The sequence below is a fragment of the Pollachius pollachius genome (assembly GCF_949987615.1).
Source record: "Pollachius pollachius genome assembly, chromosome: 9".
Taxonomy (NCBI): domain Eukaryota; kingdom Metazoa; phylum Chordata; class Actinopteri; order Gadiformes; family Gadidae; genus Pollachius; species Pollachius pollachius.
This window is the reverse complement of record NC_136942.1, coordinates 15,303,434-15,325,070: the sequence shown is the minus strand read 5'-3', so window position 1 is coordinate 15,325,070 and position 21,637 is coordinate 15,303,434. Positions and strand designations below refer to the sequence as shown.

At 46.7% G+C, this 21,637-nt stretch overlaps 1 protein-coding gene across 2 annotated transcripts; it reads left to right on the top strand.

Moving 5' to 3' along the window:
• Nucleotides 1–336: 336 nt before the first annotated feature.
• Nucleotides 337–21,366, top strand: tango6 (transport and golgi organization 6 homolog). Of its 2 annotated transcripts, none has more exons than XM_079743167.1 (18): nt 337–472; nt 1,087–1,745; nt 3,009–3,125; nt 3,274–3,433; nt 3,893–3,999; nt 4,388–4,553; nt 5,462–5,517; nt 5,689–5,801; nt 6,327–6,503; nt 6,758–6,884; nt 7,090–7,284; nt 9,078–9,221; nt 9,634–10,236; nt 10,932–10,989; nt 11,205–11,354; nt 16,176–16,327; nt 17,707–17,820; nt 20,552–21,366. In XM_079743167.1, the coding sequence occupies exons 1-18, from the start codon at nt 421–423 to the stop codon at nt 20,726–20,728; spliced, it is 3,327 nt and encodes a 1,108-aa protein (XP_079599293.1). In that variant the 5' UTR covers nt 337–420; the 3' UTR covers nt 20,729–21,366. The 2 variants fall into 2 exon arrangements, with proteins under 2 accessions (XP_079599293.1, XP_079599292.1); XM_079743166.1 differs by having other exon boundaries at nt 348–472; nt 1,084–1,745.
• The last annotated feature ends 271 nt before the right edge of the window (nt 21,367–21,637 follow it).

Here is a 21,637-nt window from a genome sequence, read left to right as displayed (position 1 = left end):
CTATGGATAGATGTTTACCCTTTCGCTTCACTTCACTTTCACTCACATACGTATTGTGTTCACTTGGGGAAGGAGGGAAAACCCAGCCGGGATGTCAAATATCTTCTTCTTTTTGAGCGTGGTCATCTTCTTCTCATAGAAAACAAACCAAAACAAATAAAATCAAACTCACTAACAATAACTTAAATTATATTTATATCAATCTAGTGTTCTTTAGAAACTGAAAAACTAAATTCAAGCACTCATCGGCTGTTTGTTTACTATTGTGAACTTACTTCCGCGTTTCGGTTTCACATTGAACGGAGTCTTGTGACGCAATATATTCGCGCCGTGTTTGTAATATCGTAGCAGCGTGGTTAGGTTGTAAGCTGTCTGCGTTTGGCTTGTTGAAGACTCATTTGGTGTTCTGACAATGGCGAGATGACTTCAGCAATCTTCTCAGCGTTAAATGTGTTGACAAAACCACTCGGTGGTAAGTGTGTGGAATTTGACATCTGCAAGTCCTAACCCTTTGTAGATATTTCGACATTTGTCCCGTAAGAATACCCCAGTCAATTTCAATGAGACACCGGAATATATATATATAAATAAACAAATTACATATGTTCGTCGCGTTGCTCTTGTGGTTAGGGATCTTGTGTCTTTCTCTGTGACCATATGAAGACAGCTATTCCGCTGCTGAACAGAGTGCTATGATATGTTATAATTAATACTCACACTACTGCAGTCATTGCACTTTACATATATATTTGAACCGAAGCTATCGTGTATTCTTTGTATTTTAAGGCGCTTTATTTTGGGCTATTCTGCTAGATCAGCATCTCAACCCTTTACCCTCCGGAAACAAGGTTTTGTGAATATTCAACTTGCAAAGAGAAACTCCCTGATTTTATTTGATAAGATTATTTATTCAATATTTCGTTTTTTAAATATATTATTTGGATCGTTATCTCTTCCCTGTGTATAGCTATCGGAAGCCCGATAAAACGGATGTCAAATAATTTCAAGGCTAAGATCTACCTTCTGTCGTTATTGAAGCATAATCCTACATCCCACAGTGTACTGGTTTTGCGTTCTTTCCAGCAGAGGCCCATGGGCGAGAAACTCAGTCATCCCAGCGTGACGCCATCTTGGGGGCATTGCGGACAAACAGAGTTCTGCTATTGGAGCAGCTGCAGAGCGACAAGAGCCTTAAGGAGGCATGGGCGTTGAGGGAGGAGGAGAGGGCCGAGGCGGCCTGGTTCTGTAGCGAAGCGGAGGAGGATGTCCCCTGGGCCTTTGCCCAGGAGTGTTTCCTCCTGCTGCTCACGCTCGCCCGCCACCTCTCCACCCAGATGGCGCTCTTCGAGCGTACCCCCTCCTCGCCGGCGGCCAATCGGCACACCCCCGAGGCTGCCCCGCCCCTGCCACCGGACGTGCTGAGCGTGAGCCAGCAGAAGACGCTGGGCGCAGCCCTCCAGTTCACGGTCTCCCTCGGGCTCTGTGCTCACTTGGTGCCCGGGGTGGGCTTGGCCCTGGAGCGCCGCTCCGCGTTCGGCCCGCTGCTGGCGGGGTTGGTGCGACGGGACGGCGCTGCGCCCTCCGCGCCCCCTGCCGAGCGCCGGCTGCTGACCGCCACCAGGGTGCTGCTGCGACTGAGCGAGCTGCCGTCTCTGGCCACGCTGGTGTTTACCCGTCACCTGGGCGACCTCATGGCCGCTCTGTGCCAGCTGGGTCATCAGCCGCAGCGCTCCCAGGGAGACAAGGTAACCGAGTTATGTGTCAGCATATAATTGTTGATTAGTGTTCTCCTCTCTGGTGTTTCAAACATATTTTAGAACGTGTCCGTCATGTCTGAATTGATATGCAATAGCAGCAATCGATAAGCTTTTAGGGCAATGACGGCCACTTATGATTCTACTATTGTTCAGATGAGACAGTGACAGCTCACAACTTGTACCAAAAAATGCATTATTTTATTGAACATAAACTGATTTGAAACAACACTATAGTAGGGTTGGGAGAGCTGGCAAACAAAGCAAAAAAAACGGACAAACACTAGGGGATGCATTGGGATGACGGACACCTTAAACTGTAGAAACATGACATCTGGATCTCCTTCACTCCTCAATAAACAAAGACGCCACCAGCCATAAAGCTTACTGCACCTGGCTAGGCCCGCCAGATCACTTGATTGATGTCAGCTACAGCTAGCATGGCTGACAACATAATCTAACTAATAATAATAATAATAATAGTAATAATTATATATAAATATTATATTAATAATATCCTTTACAAAAGCAAAACAACCTCACAGTGTGTTGGCCACATTGTCCCTGCCACAGACATGCCTGACCTCCATATTGTAGAGGACAATACAAATTCATATACCCTACACCTGAAAGGGTTCCTTGTTATCCTCCTGACAGCTGTCAGACACAGGGAGGCCACAAAAGGTAAGGTGACTGTCACTCTGATCTGGGAATGCCAGAAAAGGAGATAAATAGATTAGGATGCATAATAAAAGTTGGACAAAGCGCTCTTGAAATTCAGCATCCCTTCAGGAGTTTCCAGTTCTGAAAGACTACTTCTACATGAAACTTTATACCAAAATCTCCAACAATCACCTGATGTTGGCGCTGGATTTGGCATTTTATCAGAAAGGGGCAACACCCCTTCTAACACAAAAGACTGAGAAGCCATATCCGTCGATATTATCACTGGGAATGCACAGGCATTCTCTAGAGTCTAGACCATGCATCCTTTCACCTATCCAGTGGTCTTAGTTAATCTAGTAGGTGCATTCAGCTAGCATGGTTCTTCAAACCTATACCTGGATTTCTTAATTTATGCTATATATAGTAATGTTATTGAAATATAAAAGGCATAATGTGTGTTATTACTATATGTATAACCATAATGCACTGTTATATACATACATTTTTTACTTTTGTGTGTTATTGTATTAGGCTGGAGATGGTATTGTTTAATATGCGTGTTGTGTTTTGACTTCTTAACAAATTTAGGACTTGAATATGGAAGAACGCACAGCTTGCAGGGCGGCCCTGAAAAGCATTCTGGGTACAGTCTATCAGCCCATCGTAATCAAGGAGCTGCTGATACTCCAAGGTGGACCCAAACAGGTTGAGATAAGATGTAGATAATGATAATAAAAAATCCAGAGTTATTTGTTGATATTGCCTTTTATAACTTTAGATGATAAATAAACTTCTGAAATAGTGATGAGCATTGGTTTCTATTCTCTCTGTCTCTGTCTACCATACTACTCAGGTGTCCTCAACAGCAGGGGCCAATGGCGCCCCCAGCAGGCCGGCAACAGTAGCGACTCCTGCCTGGCTCCGGCGCCTGTGTGGCCAGCTGCTGTCTGACAGGCTGATGCAGCCTCACGGGGTCCAGGCCGTAGCCAGGGCCATCCTGGAGGGAGGCACAGGTAGGGAACCACGGGAGCCAGGTTAAGGGCCAACCACATGGAACAGGGTTTTAAGAAGCACTGTGATGCATTCTTAGGATGAATCTTGGTGTTCTGTATGATTACACATTTCAATGGTATCTTGTTATGACGAGCACACGGTGTGGAAAATAAATACAATTTTTATTATTAATGGGGTGATACCGTTCAACCTCAATAACCCCAATAAAAAAATAATCATCTCTATTCAATGCAATAAAGATGTATTTTCGTTTAACTAAACATGGTAGATTGCTTTCCGGCATATATTTTCAACTGCAACATTTCAACTTTAGAATGCATTAATTATTGAGGACCACATGGTGCATTATGCCATTCACCATCTCCACATGGGAATGTTCTGTGTCGAGTGATCTTTCTGACAATTGGTCCATTAATCTGAGAGTGCTTACTGCTGTGGTTCTCCGTTGGGTCCACTAGGCGGTGACTCCGACTGGAGGAAGTGTGACGGTGTTGCTAGGATACTGGTGGCCTGTCCCCAGCAGTGTGTCTCAGCAGACCTCTACTACAGACAGGTCTGCCCTCAGGTAAACACAGACGGAGGCATGTGAAACATGTGGAAGATACAAAGACACAGTTCATGCTTGTTTTCTCTTATGATAAATACTGTTCTAACTTGTGACTGAGTTGAGATTCAGACACATTGTAGATCACAATTTTATACAAAATCAAAATATACCTATGTCAATGTAAAAACATATTAAGATGTATTTAGGCTGTATTTTCAATGCCAATTTAATTCCAATACACAGAAACAAGTGATGTTTATGAAAATAATATTTATTAGTAAATCCTGGGCATTCCACGTATTAATTAAATAAATTCCAAAATTCTATCAGGCATTTTTTGAAGCAACACTAAACGTACTCGTTTGTGAAATACATGTTTGTCTTGATATGCACTCTCTTTGGCCAGATTATAGAACTGCTGCACTTCAAAGACAAACTGACCGCCAGGCAATTCCAGCGCGTTGCCACCAGGGCGGCGCTTACCATAGTGGAGGAGAAACCACAGTTTGGACAGCAGTACCTCCTGGCACCTCTCCTTGGCCCACTGCAGCGCTGCTGCTCCATGGCAACCGGTCAGAATTACACTGCTCTCATGGTATCACTTACCGCTTGATGTTAGTTCAGGAAGGGGAACGGCAAGTTACAGTTGTTCTCTTCTTGTTAAGTAGAGATAATGGGTGAAGCAAATTGAAAGTAAAATGTTCTTTTTTTTTATAATAAAAAAAAAATTGACCCGAATGCAATTTTGCTTTAACAACTTTTTTCCATTTTTTTCCTGCTGTCAAACTGAGAGGGATATATCTACATAAATATAAATTGGCGGATGCCCGTCTCACCCAGATTCAGACGAGGTGGTCAAAAAGTGAAGCGTTGCTGCTGTGATTCTGAGGCTGCCTGTGATGTGCCACTGACAGGTTGCCCTTCACCAAGGCTACCCAACCGGAGGCAGCTGATCATATAGTCAGTGGTGCAACACAGGTAGCCTACTAATCACACTGATGAACACCGGTGTGTTTGTAGACAAAGTACGATCTTGTGTTGTAACTGAAACTCGTTTCAAAAGAGCAACTATTCGGGACACATTGGAAATCGTTGGAAAGTAATCAAAAGTGGCTCGCCTACTGTAACTCTGCAAGCCAATTTAAGCACGATAGCCGACGATAGCATATACTAACCCAGCAAACTCCCCTTCTGGACGCACAACAACTTGTCTAAATCTTTAACACAGTCAAAGGCAGATTGACAGATATCTCGGCGTATCCCTTTCTAAATTGGTTATATAGTATATGGTTTAGGAAGCGAGAGGTGAACAGGATTTGCCAATGCTTTAATTTTCTTGTGCCCAGGTTATTTCGAACCAATGTCACGTTACAGTTTCATGGAGTGAAATCTGATAGAAATCTCTGGTGTAGGTCCATCAATATGTGTTTCTGGAACGATCTCTGTAGTGTTTGAGTTCCTTTTGTTGTTCCCCATTCAGGCGAGGCCTCGGTGGAGGAGTGGGAGCTGAGCCGATGTGTGGATGATGTTTACAAGGTGAGGACTGGAAGTCTCAGCTTGTTTTGTCGGAATAACTTGGCAAGGAAATGTATGTTTTGTCTATCGCAGGAGAAAGGATGGTGGACTTATTACCCGTCACTCAATATTTCACATGCTTTTCTATTGTTGTACAGTATTGTGATGTGCCCATACCTGCCTGTGCTCCAGATCTGGGTGATTGGGAACAGTGCGTCGGTCCCCGTGCTGACTGCGCTGGAGCAGGTGCTGTCTGTCGTGTTCAGCCTGTTCTGTTTCACCAAGCAGAACGTCTCCCACCTGCGGTACCCTGGCCTTTTACTGTGTGTGTGTGCGTGCGTGCGCGCGCGTGTTCGTGTGTCCACAAGAAAGATCATAGCCAATGCTTTTATTTGATTGAAACTTTTATTTGATTGGTTTAAGTGCGCATGTAAGCTAACATGAGTCATACTACTCGTGGCTTTGCAGATGCCACTGTGTATGTTATTTGAGCTATGCCGTACGGCAAGGTAGAATCATCAGGAATGAGCCACTGCATTCTTTGTGGTTTGGGCCCTGTTTACTTAGTATTTAGTCATCTAGCAAGTGCTTTCTTCCAAAGCGACGTACAGTGAATTGAGATACTTGTTAATAATGACAATTCTCAAGGATAGTTACGGTAGTACAGGTAGATATTGGGGCTCAAACCCTTAACCCTTTGGTGGGAAGTCAAAACACTAGCCATTACTCTATACTGCGCCCCTATTTTAATGTTTTAGTTGAGTTTTGTTTTTTGTCAATACGTGTGTATCATGTATTTTTAATCGGTGTGTCTTTAACGTGCACCACAGCGCCCCATGTCAGGAGATCTTGCTGTGGTACCTGGGCCACGCAGAACAGGCCCAGGTCTTCCCTGTGCTGCGGGGGCTCTGTAGCCTGGGCGGGCAGGAGTGTCGGGGGGCGTCTGAGCTGCACTTCACCCCGGGCAGCGACGGAGGGGCTCAGCTGGCTCCCAGAGGGACCGACAGGTGGGTGTTGCATGGTAGCACTCTGTCTGTCTGTCTGTCTGTCTGTCTGTCTGTCTGTCTGTCTGTCTGTCTGTCTGTCTATTCATTTGTTTTGTGCGTTACTGATTTGTTTCATGGTTCTGAATTCAAAATGTTCCTCTTGCTTATTATGGGATGTGCAGTTTGAGTTCTCTGGTGAGATTGAAAGTGGTGAGCCCGCATTGGGCTCCAACAGCCATAATCAGGTCCTCTGTGTGTCTTACCCCCTGGCCCAGCGACGAGGACGAGGCACTGTATGAGCGTGTCTCCGGGGACCAGCGGAGGGTGGAGTGTCTGGTGCTGCTGCTGGCTGAGCTCAAGGACAGCGACCTGCCGGGAGACTTCTTCCTGGAGCTGCTGCAGGTACGCGTTCACGCACGCACGCACGCACGCACGCACGCACGCACGCACACACACAGGCACAAGACACACATAATGAACATCCTCGTATAGAAACACATTGCCCAGAGACAAGAGGAACTTGCAAGCACGACCACTGTCACACGCGGGTGCGAGCGCTCACACACTAAAGCTCGACACGGTTAAACCCCCGCTCCTTCCGACGCAGGAGCTGACTATGTGGGCCGCGGAGGAAGACAAGGAGGAGCAGGAAGTGGACCTAGGCGCCATGAGTCTGCTGGAGGCGGAGCAGCACCGGTCGGGCCAGGCCGCGGCCGGCGGTCGGAGGTTGGCCCTCCTGCAGGCCCTGGCGGCGCTGTGTGAGGGTCTGCCCCACGCCACGCTGCTCAGGAAGACCACACAGGTGAGAGGGGCGGAGCACGCTGGGGCGGGTCCATGACCTGCCGGCATTCTCACTGCTAGTGCACGTTCAACAGCTTATCTACAGTAGAAGGCTTGATTGTTATTGGTCAGATACGTTCCAAGGTTGTGTATTATTTCTCCATAATGAGACATGAGAACTTCTGTGTTTTTACAGTTCCAAATCATTGCGCTACCCGGCCAATATTTCCGGCAACACTCAAATTGAACTATCGACCAGAAGTTTTCTTGGCAATACTAATACAGAATGCTCAAAGTATAATTGCATTTCGGCTGGTTTAAGTTGAAGGAAAACAGTAACATTATAGATGAAAGTAACTAACATCAATATCACTAATTTCTCCTACGGGGGATTAATGAAGTTGTATCGTGTCGTATCATTGTTGGTAACTGTGGTGTAAGTGGAGTAAACCACTTATACCACACATTTTCCTTGCATATAAATTTAAAATATGAAGCATGTGAGGAGGAAGGATGCATTCTCAGACAAAGTGGAAGTAAACATAATTAACAATTATGTCTACGTATTATGTCAGGAATTTGGTATGAGGGACATCATATGACTTGATTCCACTACAAGTAAGGTTCATATTGCATACCATTCCACTCAATCAGGTCACATGATGTGATGTTGCAGATGGTTCATTACAAGTTCATTTGTCAGAGATGGTTAAAGGGTTGAGGTCATATCTCTTTAAGACGTGTCGGCCTTTAAACTCAACATGTGAAAACATTTTCCAAGTACATAGGGCTCAATGTAGGGGATGTAGGAAAGCTTGTTTGAACATTGTCAATGCAACCTTTTGATATTCCCTTGCCTTTTTAAGATGTAGGAATGTGTATTAATGGGCAAAGAACTACAGAACCCACTGATCCAGAAGGCTGGCTATGTTCTGGTCGAGTTACTTGACGGTGACCTCAAACTCAATGACAATAACAATTAGGTATTGATGACTTTCTTAGACAAAATAGCCCTGTACGATAACGAGGATAAATGTCACTTTTAGATGTATAAACCCGTTGGGTCTCATTGCCCTAGGTGAGAATGTTCCAACACTTAATTTCACAATTAAAATGAGTATCATGTATTTATACTCCCACAATCACAATAAAACAAAAAACACAGTCATGCTGACACAGTTACTGCTCACCTAGAATATACACTGCCTGCCCATGACCTGGTTGTTGAAGGAGCTTTTGAAGGCCAATTTGATTGTTTAGATTGTTTGTCTGCAGAAATATCTCGACAAAAGTTCATAGGGCAAAGTGGCAGCCTTGAAACGATGCATTGAAATCTGCTTGTTAAGCTCTTTAGGGACATGATGTCTTTGGATGGCACAGCCTTCAGGGTAAAAGCCCCCCTTGAGGCTGGTTTTAAAAGCCCTTCTCTTCCCAAGGGGGCCTTTGTCACCCTGAAAAAGGGCCATTTCACTCCACCACCCAGAAATAGCCTTTCTGCCCATTCTCTGGTGCTCCTCACCAAACAATGAGGTTCATACTAACTGGAGAGGCTGTACTCTGAAAGGCTTGCTGGCTGCGTCATTAGCTGGCTGGATGAATGACTCTAGTTAACTCAATATGGTTGATAAAGAGTTCCATTGCGTTGGTTATGTGGCTGACTATTTGCCAGACGGGGCCATTCTGAGAGAGAGAGAGAAAATGACCTCACTGATTGGGAACCGGCTACATCTTACTTTTGGCTTCACTTATCTTTTCCTTTGTAGAGCAGGTCTCTGGGTCTAAAGCTTAGTTTTTCATTGGTTCCTTCCTCCCTAGGTGGTGGGGTTTGTGGTGTCCCTGCTCCAGAGGGCCTGTGCGGGCCTGGGCCAGGCCTCCGGTCGTACCACTGAGCAGCCGGTGGAGAGCGAGACCCTCAGCATGGCCATGGGCCTGGTGGCCACCCTCCTCTCTGAACCGCAGGTAAACACTGCTTCTCCTGCCGCTGCCATCCCCACTGCCACTCCTGCTTCTTTATTGGAATCATTATTTTCCTGCTACTGGTAATGTTTCTATTTATTTGTTACTGTTATACCGCTGAAAAACTAATTAGTTTAACTCATTTATAGAATTGTTTGTTAATTGAAGTCATAAGTAATTATTGTTTTTCACAATGATAATCTCATTATGTTATCGTTCCCTGCTAATTACCCAAGTTAATTGTGGAGTGAGGACAGCAGAGCATGCCCCGCCGGGTTTGGGGCCAAGTTCCTTTCGCACAAATCGGCAGGACTAGCCCAAAAGAACCACCACCAACATCCTGCTCTCATCCCAATCCATTCCTATCGGCCTCCTGACCCTTTTCCTCTGCTCTGCGCCGCTCCCTCCCCAACAGGAGCGCCGGGCGGAGGACTACGCCTGCATGGCCCGCCTGCTGCGGCCCCTGGAGCTGGTTTCCCTGCAGCACCCCGAGCCGCTGATCCAGGGGCTGGCGGGGGACCTGCGGGCCATCATCGCCACCCACGGCGCCTACAGGCCCGAGGGCCTGCCGTGCAGCGCCGGCCCCGGGGAGGACCAGGCCGTCGACGGTGCGGCGCGAGGCGGGAACGCCCCGCGTCCCCCCGGAGACCGCTCCAACCGACCCGCCCGGGCCCCCTCCCACCCGTCCCCGACCACTACGGGACCAGCCCCCGACCGAGCGTCCGGGACGACCCCCGGCGTGCTTACTAATCCACCGCCGCCGCCCGGACCCATCGGGGGGCCTCGGGCCCACGGCGGCCCCCTGAAAAGCGTTGACGCCCGATCCGAGGCGCCCACCGCCGCCACAAGGCCTGGCCGCCCCGGGCCGCTGCCAGAGACCCCCGGAGCCTTCTCGGATTGGCTGCTGGAGGCGTGTGACCCGGACGTGCCGACGAGAGCAGTGGCCCTGAGGAGGCTGACGCGCATGGTGACGGAGAGGCACCGCCCGGCGCTCCAGGCCCAGGAACAGGTCCTACTGGTGGGTGGAGTGCACGCGCCAAAGGGCCTCGCTGCATAGCCAGGGTCTATCGTCATTGGTGCTTCTCATGGGCAAGGCAGACGCTTTGATTGATACATGAAAGGGTCCATCCTACACACTGGGGAGGGATGTAAGTAGGAGGGCAGTGAAGGGGCGGGGGGGGGCGTTGATACAGGGATAGCCTGGGCTCCCCGGGGACTTGTTAAGGAGGCAGATGCAGCAAGACAAGAATGACAACCCATTAACTATTCAGTATAAGAACCCCACCGCCTACTGCGCCCCTCAACCTTACAGCCCCCTCCCCCTCATCATGCCCAAAGGGGACTTCCTATCGATCCCCCCCCCCCAGACCCTTGATATCAGACCCTTGATAAAGGTGAGTCTGAGAGCCGGCACTGGTTGGTTTTCCCAGATCACCCTCTAATGAACCCCTTCATCCCCCCCGGCCTCTCTACCCCCCCGCTCCAGAGCTCCTCTGGTCTATTTACCTGAGGGCATTGTTTGGGTTATTCCCTTTGATAACCGTCCTATTGTGTCTGTTTTTAAGACTAACCCCAATGGAGCTACTGCTGGGGAAACCCTTGGCTGTATTTAATTTGTTTTCTGTGTATGTATGTTTCTTCACCATGTTTGTGAGATAGTTCTAGATTTATATCAAACATATAATGCTGGTGTGTGTGTGTGTCCTCGTGCAGCTCTTCTTGGAGAACCTGGAACACGATGACACATTTGTGTACCTGTCAGCCATTCAAGGTGAGGCTCCACAACCTCCTCTTTTAAGCACTCGATGTTTTCTATTAGTTGCATTTCATTTTTCTGCTTTTTTCTTTTTCACCGCAAAAGGAATCGATCCGTCGCCCCCAGTGAAATGTGCGATGAGGAAAGCGTTTTGCCGTGCGTGCCGAACGATTCAGTCCGAGCCATTGATCTTTGTCTTCCTCCGTAAACATGACTTGTGCTGGGCGCAGGCCTGGCGGCGCTGGCCGACTCCTTCCCCGAGAGGATCCTGGAGAGGCTGTTGGGGGAGTTCCGGGGTCCCTCCCCCCCGGACCGGGAGCACGCCCTGGAGACGCGGCTCAAGGTCGGAGAGGTGCTGATGAGGGCCAGCCGGGCCATGGGTGAGACACACACACACACACACACACGCACACAAGAACAGGCCCACATACACATTCTCTCCACTGTTAGAAAATGGAATATTGCTTACAAAATCACCACTTTTTTTTTTATACTGTGCGTTCGATTTTTTTTGTGGCTGTTTGGAAAGTACTCAACAGAGTTCGAGCAATGGAAAGTCCGAAATAAACGACTCAACAAAAATAAAGCAATATACCTTAACCTAGGATATTCAAAACGTTGTTTTGCCACAACTTGCAGGAGAAACGTTGTGGCAGTATCAAACACACCAATGTCAGCCCATAGTGACAAATCAAGATAAATTACAAAAAAATAACCAAACACTTTAACCATTAACATTGTTTCTGCTGCTATACCTCCGAAATTAAGGGGGTCATTGCGACTTCACGTTGTACAAGCCCTATAAGAAGAGAAAGCGATTTTATATATATAAACTTAGCACAAAATAAGGAAATTTGTGTTCGGTAGATTATTTCTCTGTGGTAACAATGCTTTTTGACAATAAATCTTATACCATTCGAAAGCCTGTTTAGTTCCCTTTCAAGTGGTGCCCCATTTGTTAGGAAAATGCATTTGTGGGATGAGCAGCAGCGCTGAGTATGTGGGTTGCGCCCATGAAAAATGTGCCAAATCTTTTCTGCCATTGCCAAACAGGTTATTTTGCTGTTGCTCTTGACACTTGTTTTGAGCTTCTGGTACCCCAAGGTGCTGCCATTCAGGTGCCTGATTGGCACCTGATTGGGCAACTTCAAGCTGGTGTTCCACAAAACCAAGTTGCAGCATTATTTGGAGTGAGCCGTAGTACCCTCTCCAAACTGCAACACGTGCACTGGAACCTGAACATGTGGAGGAACGTTATGTTCAGTGATGAGTCCAGATTCAGATTGGATCGTAGGGTCAAAGTGTGGAGAGGACGCGGAGAACGCTATGCTGATTGCTGCACCGATAGAATAACATCTTTTGGTGGAGGCAGTGTGATGGTGTGGGGTGGCATCTCCCTCACTGGAAAAACGAGGCTTGTCATCATTGGAGGCAATCTCAATGCAGAGAGATATAGAGATAAGATTCTGCAACCAGTGGCAATCCCATATCTCCACAGTCTGGGACCGAACTCTATCCTCCAAGATGACAACGCTCGCCCCCACAGGGCGGGGTTTACCAGAGTCTACCTCCAGAATGTGGTAGTGGAGAGGATGGAATGGCCTGCTAGCAGTCCTGACCTCAACCCCATTGAACACTTGTGGGATCAGCTTGGGCGTGCTGTTCGTGCCAGAGTGACCAACACAACCACGTTGGCTGACTTGCGACAAATGCTGGTTGAAGAATGGGATGCCATCCCACAGCAGTGTGTGACCCAGCTGGTGACCAGCATGAGGAGGAGTTGCCAGGCTGTTGTGGCTGTGTATCGTTCTTCCACACGCTAATGAGGCCCCTGTTTGTGAAATGAATAAATTGTTTAATTGCCAATATGTCTTGTTTCTTCAAACTTCAATCATCCAATCCACCAAAAACCAAACGAGTCAATGGCAGAATAAGCTGTTTGGCATTGGCAGAGAAGATTTGGCAAATTTTTCATGGGCGCAACCCACATACTCAGCTCTGCTGCTCATCCCACAAGTGCATGTTCCTTACAAATGGGGCACCATTTGAAAGGGAACTATACAGGCTTTCCAACGGTATAAGATTTATTGCCAAAAAGCATTGTTACCACAGAGAAAGAATCAAACAAACACAAATTTCCTTACTTTTTGTGCTAAGTTTATATATCTATATATTGATTTGGGGTTCTAACTTCTGACTAAAATGAAGGCTGAAGCATGTGTAATGATGAACATCTGGGGGGAGGGGGGGGGGGAGTCATTCTAGAAGGATTTCCACGGTTACATCGACAGTCATTTGACGTATTTTAAAAACGAGATAATATAAAATATAATAATATAAGAGTCTAAATTAACCGCTGCTTTCAAAGGGATTATAATGTGAGAATTCTGCGTAGCTCTTCAAACCCCCATGATGCCACATAAACAAGCATTTTTTGTCTGTGATAGTTATCTAGTTACTACCACTGGGCCATATGGACTCCTAACAACACAGGGTAAGCTCTGTGCTCAGAGGGAACCCAGTGTGTTGTTAGGGGTAAAAAAACCAAAAAACTGTTCAACTGATAGACTTGCCTTCTGTTTTGGGCTTTTTGCTTTTGCTTTCGGGGGGGCCACGACTCTGATGTTGTCTGTGGCCTTTGCACCACTTTGACTGCTCACAACCCACTGACTGAAATCCATAACATCAAGATCTGGACGGACTCTCTGCCAAGCAGGCACAGCCGGCCAGCCAGAGACAAGAGAGAGAGGGAGAGAGATGGAGACGGGGAGACAGAGAGCAGTGTGGCTCCATGTTTGTACGCTCACCCTGTATGCCCCAAATGCCCGCTGTCTCACTCCTCAGTAGTCAGCAGTTGCAAGGGCCAATTCAGAGCCCTGCCAGCATGTGTCTTAATAAATAACAAGGTTCTCCTAATTGACTAGAGCATTGAAGCAAATGTTGAAGAAGAAAAAAGACACATGCTGGTCCTGCAGAGAATACACACACACACACACACACACACACACACGGTGGGGCCAAGTCCAAAATGCAAATGCAGAGAGGATGGGTGATACCACGCTGATTTATTATAGCGTTTTACTTACTAAGCGTGATGCAGCAGGAGGCATGAATCTACTTTGTCACAGTCATGGATTATTGTGTGTCTGCAAAGATGCCTCCTCAAGGCTGGAACACACACACACACACACACACACACACACACACACACACACACACACACACACACACACACACACACACACACACACACACACTTCATTAAAATCATTATGTTTTCCATTGGGTAGATCAGTGCTATTGTGTCTCTGACCCAGAGTCTACGAGACTGCTGGCTCTCTTTCAGAACTTGATGTGGGCCGGCCTGAATGGCATCAAGTGTGTGTGTGTGTGTGTGGGTTTGAGAGCCTAGGCGACGAAGCCAGCTGTAGGGCACTCGCCACGGCCAGGCTGGGAAATGATCTGCCCACCATGGCCAGACAGAGCCACAACTCGGCCAGTCGGCCAGCTCTCGCTCTGCGCCATGGTTTCTGTTTGCCCGTGTGTGTGTTACTCTCCCTGCACTTGGCTGGGGGAGTCACTTCAGCCACAGAGAGCCTCACTGTGTCTCTCTCTCTCTCTCTTGTCCATTTTTCCGTTCCTTGTGTCTATTCTGTCACTTGTTAACAGCCAGAAAGCTTTAGTCCGCAGTTGTAAACCCCACTGGTCCATGGTGTTGTCGTTGTCCGTCTGAACACCACGAAGGAGTTGGGGAATTTGTCTGTTCTTTTTGACCGTTTTGTTTTTTTTCCTCGAATCATTGAATGTGACTCATCAGTAACCTGTTATGCTAGTTCTTCTAGTGTTTATAGATGTCCGGGTAAATCTGGAACTAACGCTTAGAATAAAAAAGGGCCGGGTGAGTTGATGGACTTGATAAACCACCAATCCCATAATGTAACTGTTGCTTCTTCCCTGCTCATTCCACACGTTAAGTATAAGTGACATGTCTGGTTGGACCAGATGAGAGAGTGCCGTTCCACTTGGCACTTCATAAGTAGTATGAGAGGCACATGGGCCCAGGTGCGCTTGATCAGCAATCACTGACCCTCCATCCTGCAACACACAAACGGAAACCAGAACACACACCCGTACACAAACACACACTCACACACACACACACACACAGGAGCTGGCAGAGACTAGGTTGTCACAAATAAGGCTGTAGTCAACCAAATAAATTTGTGGTCAACTAAAATGTGACAACTCTATCACCCATCGATTGGGGGGAAAATACAAATAAATCTGCATGTTATCTCTGGATTAACTCAATCGACTGCAGCGCACTCTACTTTACCCAGTAGCCCAAAAAATCAGTGCTGTTTGGAGGAAGTCAGTGGATGACAGATCCACTCCTTGGCCGAGTCGGACCCCGTCAGGGCAGAGCTTGAATGTAAAGCAGGTCACGCCCCAGAAGAGCCACAGAGCGCCGCGCCAGCGAGTGTCGCATAGTAGAAAGGAAACACGTTGGAAGATTCAGTCCAAGGTTTTGCTGTGTGTGGGTGTTATGGCTCCCAATGTAGGACGCTGCGAGGCGTGCCAAGGGGCCAAGTCTGATCCATTCATGCTCAAAAGTCTATCGGGCGTGAAAAGGTGACGGAACGTCGCAGACAACATGAAAAAAAACGACTTATGCCAACACATTTTTTGTCATCCTTTTAAAAACAAATGCTGCCACACAAACGATTTATTTGACATGGTGTGAATTTGTTTGTAGCCAAGTAAATGTCCTGTCAGTAGGCTGGCAGTCATCCGCAAATTGGGCGAGCTCAATGTTGTGTAAACCCGGGTGTTTTGACCTCCTGTCTTACAAGTCTTCTAGTCTATAAAACCATACCACTATTTATAACAGACTACGGAGCCCTTAAAAACTTTTTGATTCATATTTAATAGTATTTTTAACACATCATAGCCCATCACTCAAAAATAAAACACACCGGTCTGCATATGTCCTTCCCCGCCCCCCCATGGATTAAGAAGCGTTTTTTCCTTATGAAAGGATCACCAGCGATTGTCCGACCAATGAGAACTTCGTCGAACAAGTGCATAGCGATCGACCAACCGACCAACCGGAACCGACAGCCCTAGCCACTACACCCTGCGTTATATAGTCGTCGAGGCACTATTGTCAAATAATCCTTCTCCCTGTCGCGCCCTTCCAGGTGAGCTGGCGCCCCACCTGGGACGGCCCCTCATGGTGGCCTTCCTGCAGGGCACGCGGGACCAGGACCCCACAGTAAGGGCCAGCTCCCTGTCCAACCTGGGGGAGCTGAGCCACAGGCTGGACTACGCTCTGGGCCCCCTGGCTCTGGAGGTGGGTACACTGGGAGGGCTGGTGTGTGTGTGTGTGTGTGTGTGTGTGTGTGTGTGTGTGTGTGTGTGTGTGTGTGTGTGTGTGTGTCATGGGTCAAACGGAAGCAGCTGTGGGCATTCTTCGTTAACGTTGTCTAAGGGAGTAAAATGACCAGCTCGAGCTACTATACATACAACAGCTATTGACATACTATACACAAATATACACGCCCTCACGCTGAACACGTATATTCACATTTTGTTAGTTTTCTTTCCCGTTGTGATTTTGTCCATCACATTACAAATATCTGTCATAGTCATAGCAGAGCTAAACATGTCCAGATAAATAAATTATGAATAAATAAATGATGTTATTCATCTAGTCTATTCATTTTAATTCCACCCAAGGAATATTTGCATCTCAAATAGTCAACTTGTAAAGTAAACTGAAATTGTTTTGGATAAAAAAAAATACCTGGAATACTTTTCATTAATTTTCTTTGATCTGGTTGAGAGAGAGAGAGAGAGAGAGAGAGAGAGAGAGAGAGAGAGAGAGAGAGAGAGAGAGAGAGAGAGAGAGAGAGAGAGAGAGAGAGAGAGAGAGAGAGAGAGAGAGAGAGAGAGAGAGAGAGAGAGAGAGCTCTATATAGTGTAGATGTATATTTGAGGGACACCACAGTGGTCAGATGTTTAAATCTAGATTCTGAGGTGTGTGTAGCCGTGTCATGAATAAGCAGCCCTGTTCGTTAGCTGGACCGGGCTGATATAAATGAACCTGCCAACACTGCTCTCTGCCTGGTCAGTGTACTTTTCCACCTTCTGTGGCCCCTCACAGAGAAGAGACCATGTTGGATTGAGCACCTCACCGTTTGTGTGTTCGTTATCTGTTACTGTGTATCTGTATGTGTGAGTCTTCAGTGTGCTGTGTGTCTGTTTGTGTGTCCTGAATATGCTTACTGATAACATAGTGTTTTTGTGCATGCCTTAGGTATGCTTACTACTAGCAAGGTGTGTGTGTGTGTGTGTACTCAATATGCTTACTGCAAGCATGTGGTGTTTGTGTGTGTGTGTGTGTGTTGCGTCCTGAATGTGCTTACTGCTAGCATGTTGTGAACAGAGTGGCACATCGTCTACATGGCTCCCTGTAGACCTGTAGACTCTGGTAGACTCGTACAGATTTTATGTTGACTATAGTCTGCAGATTTACTTTCCCAGACTCCCACACCTTTATAACAATACTGGCTACACAGAAAAGCATCAATGGTTTTCCCCCTAGATATTCCCTCGTAATATCAGTTTATTCAAATATTATGTATTCAATTATTAATGGTCTGACACTTTTAATTGTTATATTTTGCATTCGTATTGAAATAAATTAAACGTGTGTGTTTGTGTCCCCAGCTGAGCTCTTGTTTGTCAGCACTTATCAAGACAGAGAAGGAGGCTGAGGTGAGGAGGGCGGCGGTCCATGTCATCACCCTCCTCCTGCGTGGCCTCAGTGAGAAGACCACCCAGGTACCACTCGCTCTCATTCAGTCACACTCGCTCTCATTCAGTCACACTCGCTCTCATTCAGTCACGCTCTCTCATTCAGTCACGCTCTCTCATTCAGTCACACTCGCTCTCATTCAGTCACACTCGCTCTCATTCAGTCACACTCGCTCACTCTCTCATTCAGTCACATTCGCTCACTCTCTCATTCAGTCACACTCGCTCTCTCATTCAGTCACACTCGCTCTCTCATTCAGTCACACTCTCTCATTCATTCACGCTCGCTCGCTCTCTCATTCAGTCACACTCGCTCTCTCATTCAGTCACACTCGCTCGCTCTCATTCAGTCACACTCGCTCTCTCATTCAGTCACGCTCGCTCTCTCTCTCATTCAGTCACACTCGCTCGCATGCTCACTTTCTCTCACTCCTTCAGCATATCTCACTCACTCATTCAGTCATACAGTCACTCACTCACCCACTCTCACTCCTTCAGTAATTCACTCATTCAGTCACCCTCACACTTTCAAGTGCTCACTCACTCCATCCCACCCACTCACTTCCTCTCACTCACAAGAGCCCACGCACACACACAGACACACTCCCTCGTAGCACTCTTTCTGAATGTCTTTTGCCCCAGGGCAATGTGTTGGGAATTATAGAAAAAAAAGTTTCACAACGGGGAAACAACCTGATTGGTTGTTTCCCGTTGCATTCCATTGCGTGTGAAAGTACATGGTTCAATTGTACGCGGAAGTGTAAAAACGCTGAGTAAAAACCGTGGCCGAGGCCGTATTGCAGAAATTGATTTTCACTCAAATTGATCCAGTGCTCCTACACACACACACGGCATCGACCGACTCACACCCGCTGTTCCTACAATCACTAATTTAATATTTTACTCTAGTGAGACAGATGGTAAGATGATCCACACAAAGGATCACATCAGAAAGAGGTGTTTGAAGTATGACCGTGTGTGTTTGTGTGTGTGTGTGTGTGTGTGCGGGATTGCCCTTGTGTGTTCAGCTGCTACCGAACAAAAGTTGCGATGGACCCTAGTTGGAACACATTCCCTCCATGGTTACCACAGTGATTAGTCTACACAGACTAAAAGAGCCAAAGACACATCGGTTGAACTCTCTCACGATGTCGAACCCTTGTTCAGAACATTATGCACCTGTTGGGTAAAAGAAAAAAAATCACCTTCAGAAGGTTTAGACCTTCTGTTGTAAGAGAGACGCTCTAAACCAGTAATCCACTCCCAGTTTCCCTGCGGTAACAGGCAGACACTAGGCGGCTTCACACCAATGACACGCTAAGCAGGTGCCCTCAAGATGGTCCTTAAAACACACAAGATCCAGCCCCTTCCGCTCTGATTGCATGTAGTGAGAAACCTTTTGTAACTGTAAAGTCCACCATAAGCAAAGTGAATCAGTACCTCCGTCTCCGTCCATCTGTATTATACAGCTGTACAAAATATAAGACAGAGGAGCCAACCATCACACAGTTCATTGCTTGGCCCGTCGAACATGCTAATGCTCATGATGGTGTTAATGACAAGCTACATCTTTTTTTGACAGTGAGGAACATCAAAGTTAATTGGATCCATAAACAAAGCAAATTATAAGGCCTGCAATATTAACAGAAAACACTACACTAAAATGTCCCATTATAATTTCAGGAAACTGACAAAACATGGATAAGTGATCATTTTAATTATGAGCTAGAAGTAAAAAATTAAATACATACATTTTAGAAAGTATAAAAAAATGTAAGGTAACATTTATGCATAAGCACATGTCATTTTGGACATGTGGTAATGGTTGTAATGACCCACCCTGTGTGCCCGGTGAATTTCAACAAGGCGTTTGGTGACCGCTGGGTAGGTAGCAGTCCTGGTCCTGTCATTAGGCCCAACATCTGCTGGAGCAAAGGCTGCAGAAACTGTCCAGCTGCAGTATAACTTAATGACACACTGGGACATGGGAACAGAGGCTGCACTGTCATACCTGCACCCAGGGGTGAAGGGAGGGAGTGAAGCTGGGTGGGTTCATGAGTGGTGTATTGAAGGTGGGGAAGGGTCACGGTGAGCAAATGGGAGGATGTTGGTGGAGACTTAAAAGTAGCAGGCACTTCTCGACTACACTGAATCTAGGCCACGACGGACCGGAATCCCCAGAGCCAAGACAGGCAGACGCAACTTGCATTGAGTTGTGTGTTGTGTGACACAGGAAATAAATCATTCCAAGGTCTTTTGAGACATCGAACTCTTTGTTAACCTGCGTTCGAGTTTCATGTTCCTTAACTTTGTCTGTTATGAGGATGAATCTGTGGAAATGCGTCACCATAACATGATCAGCTTCAAGCCATCCGCCTACTTCATGTGGTAAATACATTTGCAGAGGTTGTAAAAACAAAAAAGGCAAAAAGAAACAAACGCAATCATCGCCAAGCTTCTTCTTCTGCCCTTCTTGCGCCTCCAAGATTATATCAAATTCTCTGCAGAGGGGGCGGTGGAATTTGTTTTGATCTGATTAAACAAATCAAATGAGTGACCAACTGAATTGAACAAGTCTGTGTGCGAAAACTTATTCGGCCTCACAGCAAGCCGAAATGAAAGCTACATATTTTGAAGTTTACCGCTTTTGACTGCCTGGCCTCCTGGCCATTCCCTCAGAACCGCTGTGCCTCTCTTACATACATGTCCTGAACCTCCTGCTGATTGCGCGTGCATCTGTACCTTTCTCCACCTGCAGGTCCTCGGGGACGTTCTCCTGGATCTGTACCGCTCGCTCAAGTGGGCGGTGCGCTCGGACCCGGATCAGGTCACTGTGCTCCACGCCCAGCTGGCGTTGGAGGAGCTGGATGATGTCATGAAGCGCTACATTTTTCCCAAACAGAAGCTGGAAAAAAAGATTGTGGTCCTTCCATGAAGTCAAAGGAAGGTGAATTCAGCCTTTTATTCAGAAAACCACCCAAACTGACGACCGGTCTGCACCTGTTGGCTACCAACCATCACAACGTTTTATGTGAATGTGTGTGTGTGTGTATATATATATATCACGCACACGCACACACACAACCCACCACATATCCTGTGTTTCTCCACTGACAACCGCCTAAAACATTCCCTCTTTTGTCCTGTAAGCTATGCTCCAATAGGCTAGGATGTAAATGGTCAATGAGGTAGGAGCCTCTCAACATACAGAGCTCTCTGCCCTCTCCATCTCCCCCCTGTGTGAACACGAGTAGACAAATAGAAACAGGGTCTCAGCGGTGTTTGCTGGGCATTGATGAGTCTGCCCTCTGCCCTCTTTCTAGCTCTGCTACGGCATTACCGTAGCAGAGCTTAGAAAGGGTCTGGATGCAATGTCTAGTATTACCATTGTGAACGTGGACCGCTTTGGAATGCCATCCACAAGTGCCTTCACAAATGTTTTTGCCACGGTGCTTATGTGTGTATCAATTTAATTTAATTTAACTCTTCAACTAAACAGTAAAGCAGGTATAACACTGCAAAAAAACGTATATACAATAGCAGTGTATATGTTTAAGATACCTCTGTTGCTTCCTGTCATTTTATACAATAAAACGGCCCCTTTTGTGAGAAAAAGGGGGGTCTTTGATTTCAATACATGTCTTTGCAAGTTGTTGTGCACATCGAGATGTAAATTCAGAATCGTTCGCGGTTAACAATGTTTCATTAAGGGCAAATAAGTAGAGCTTTGTCCTTCCCTGGATTACATTACTTCTCTCTGGGAAATTGTCAAACTTCTATTTAGGGCAACAGAATGCCGACTGCTTCCTCTTTTAGGTATGAGGATGGAAGTGAGGAGTTATGA

Excerpts from the sequence above, each read along its gene's own strand:
- tango6 (XM_079743166.1), top strand. The coding sequence starts at position 421 with ATGACTTCAGCAATCTTCTCAGCGTTAAATGTGTTGACAAAACCACTC. Across the intron at positions 1,746-3,008 it reads AGCGCTCCCAGGGAGACAAG|GACTTGAATATGGAAGAACG; the intron begins GTAACCGAGTTA and ends TAACAAATTTAG. Across the intron at positions 6,504-6,757 it reads GCTCCCAGAGGGACCGACAG|CGACGAGGACGAGGCACTGT; the intron begins GTGGGTGTTGCA and ends CCCCTGGCCCAG.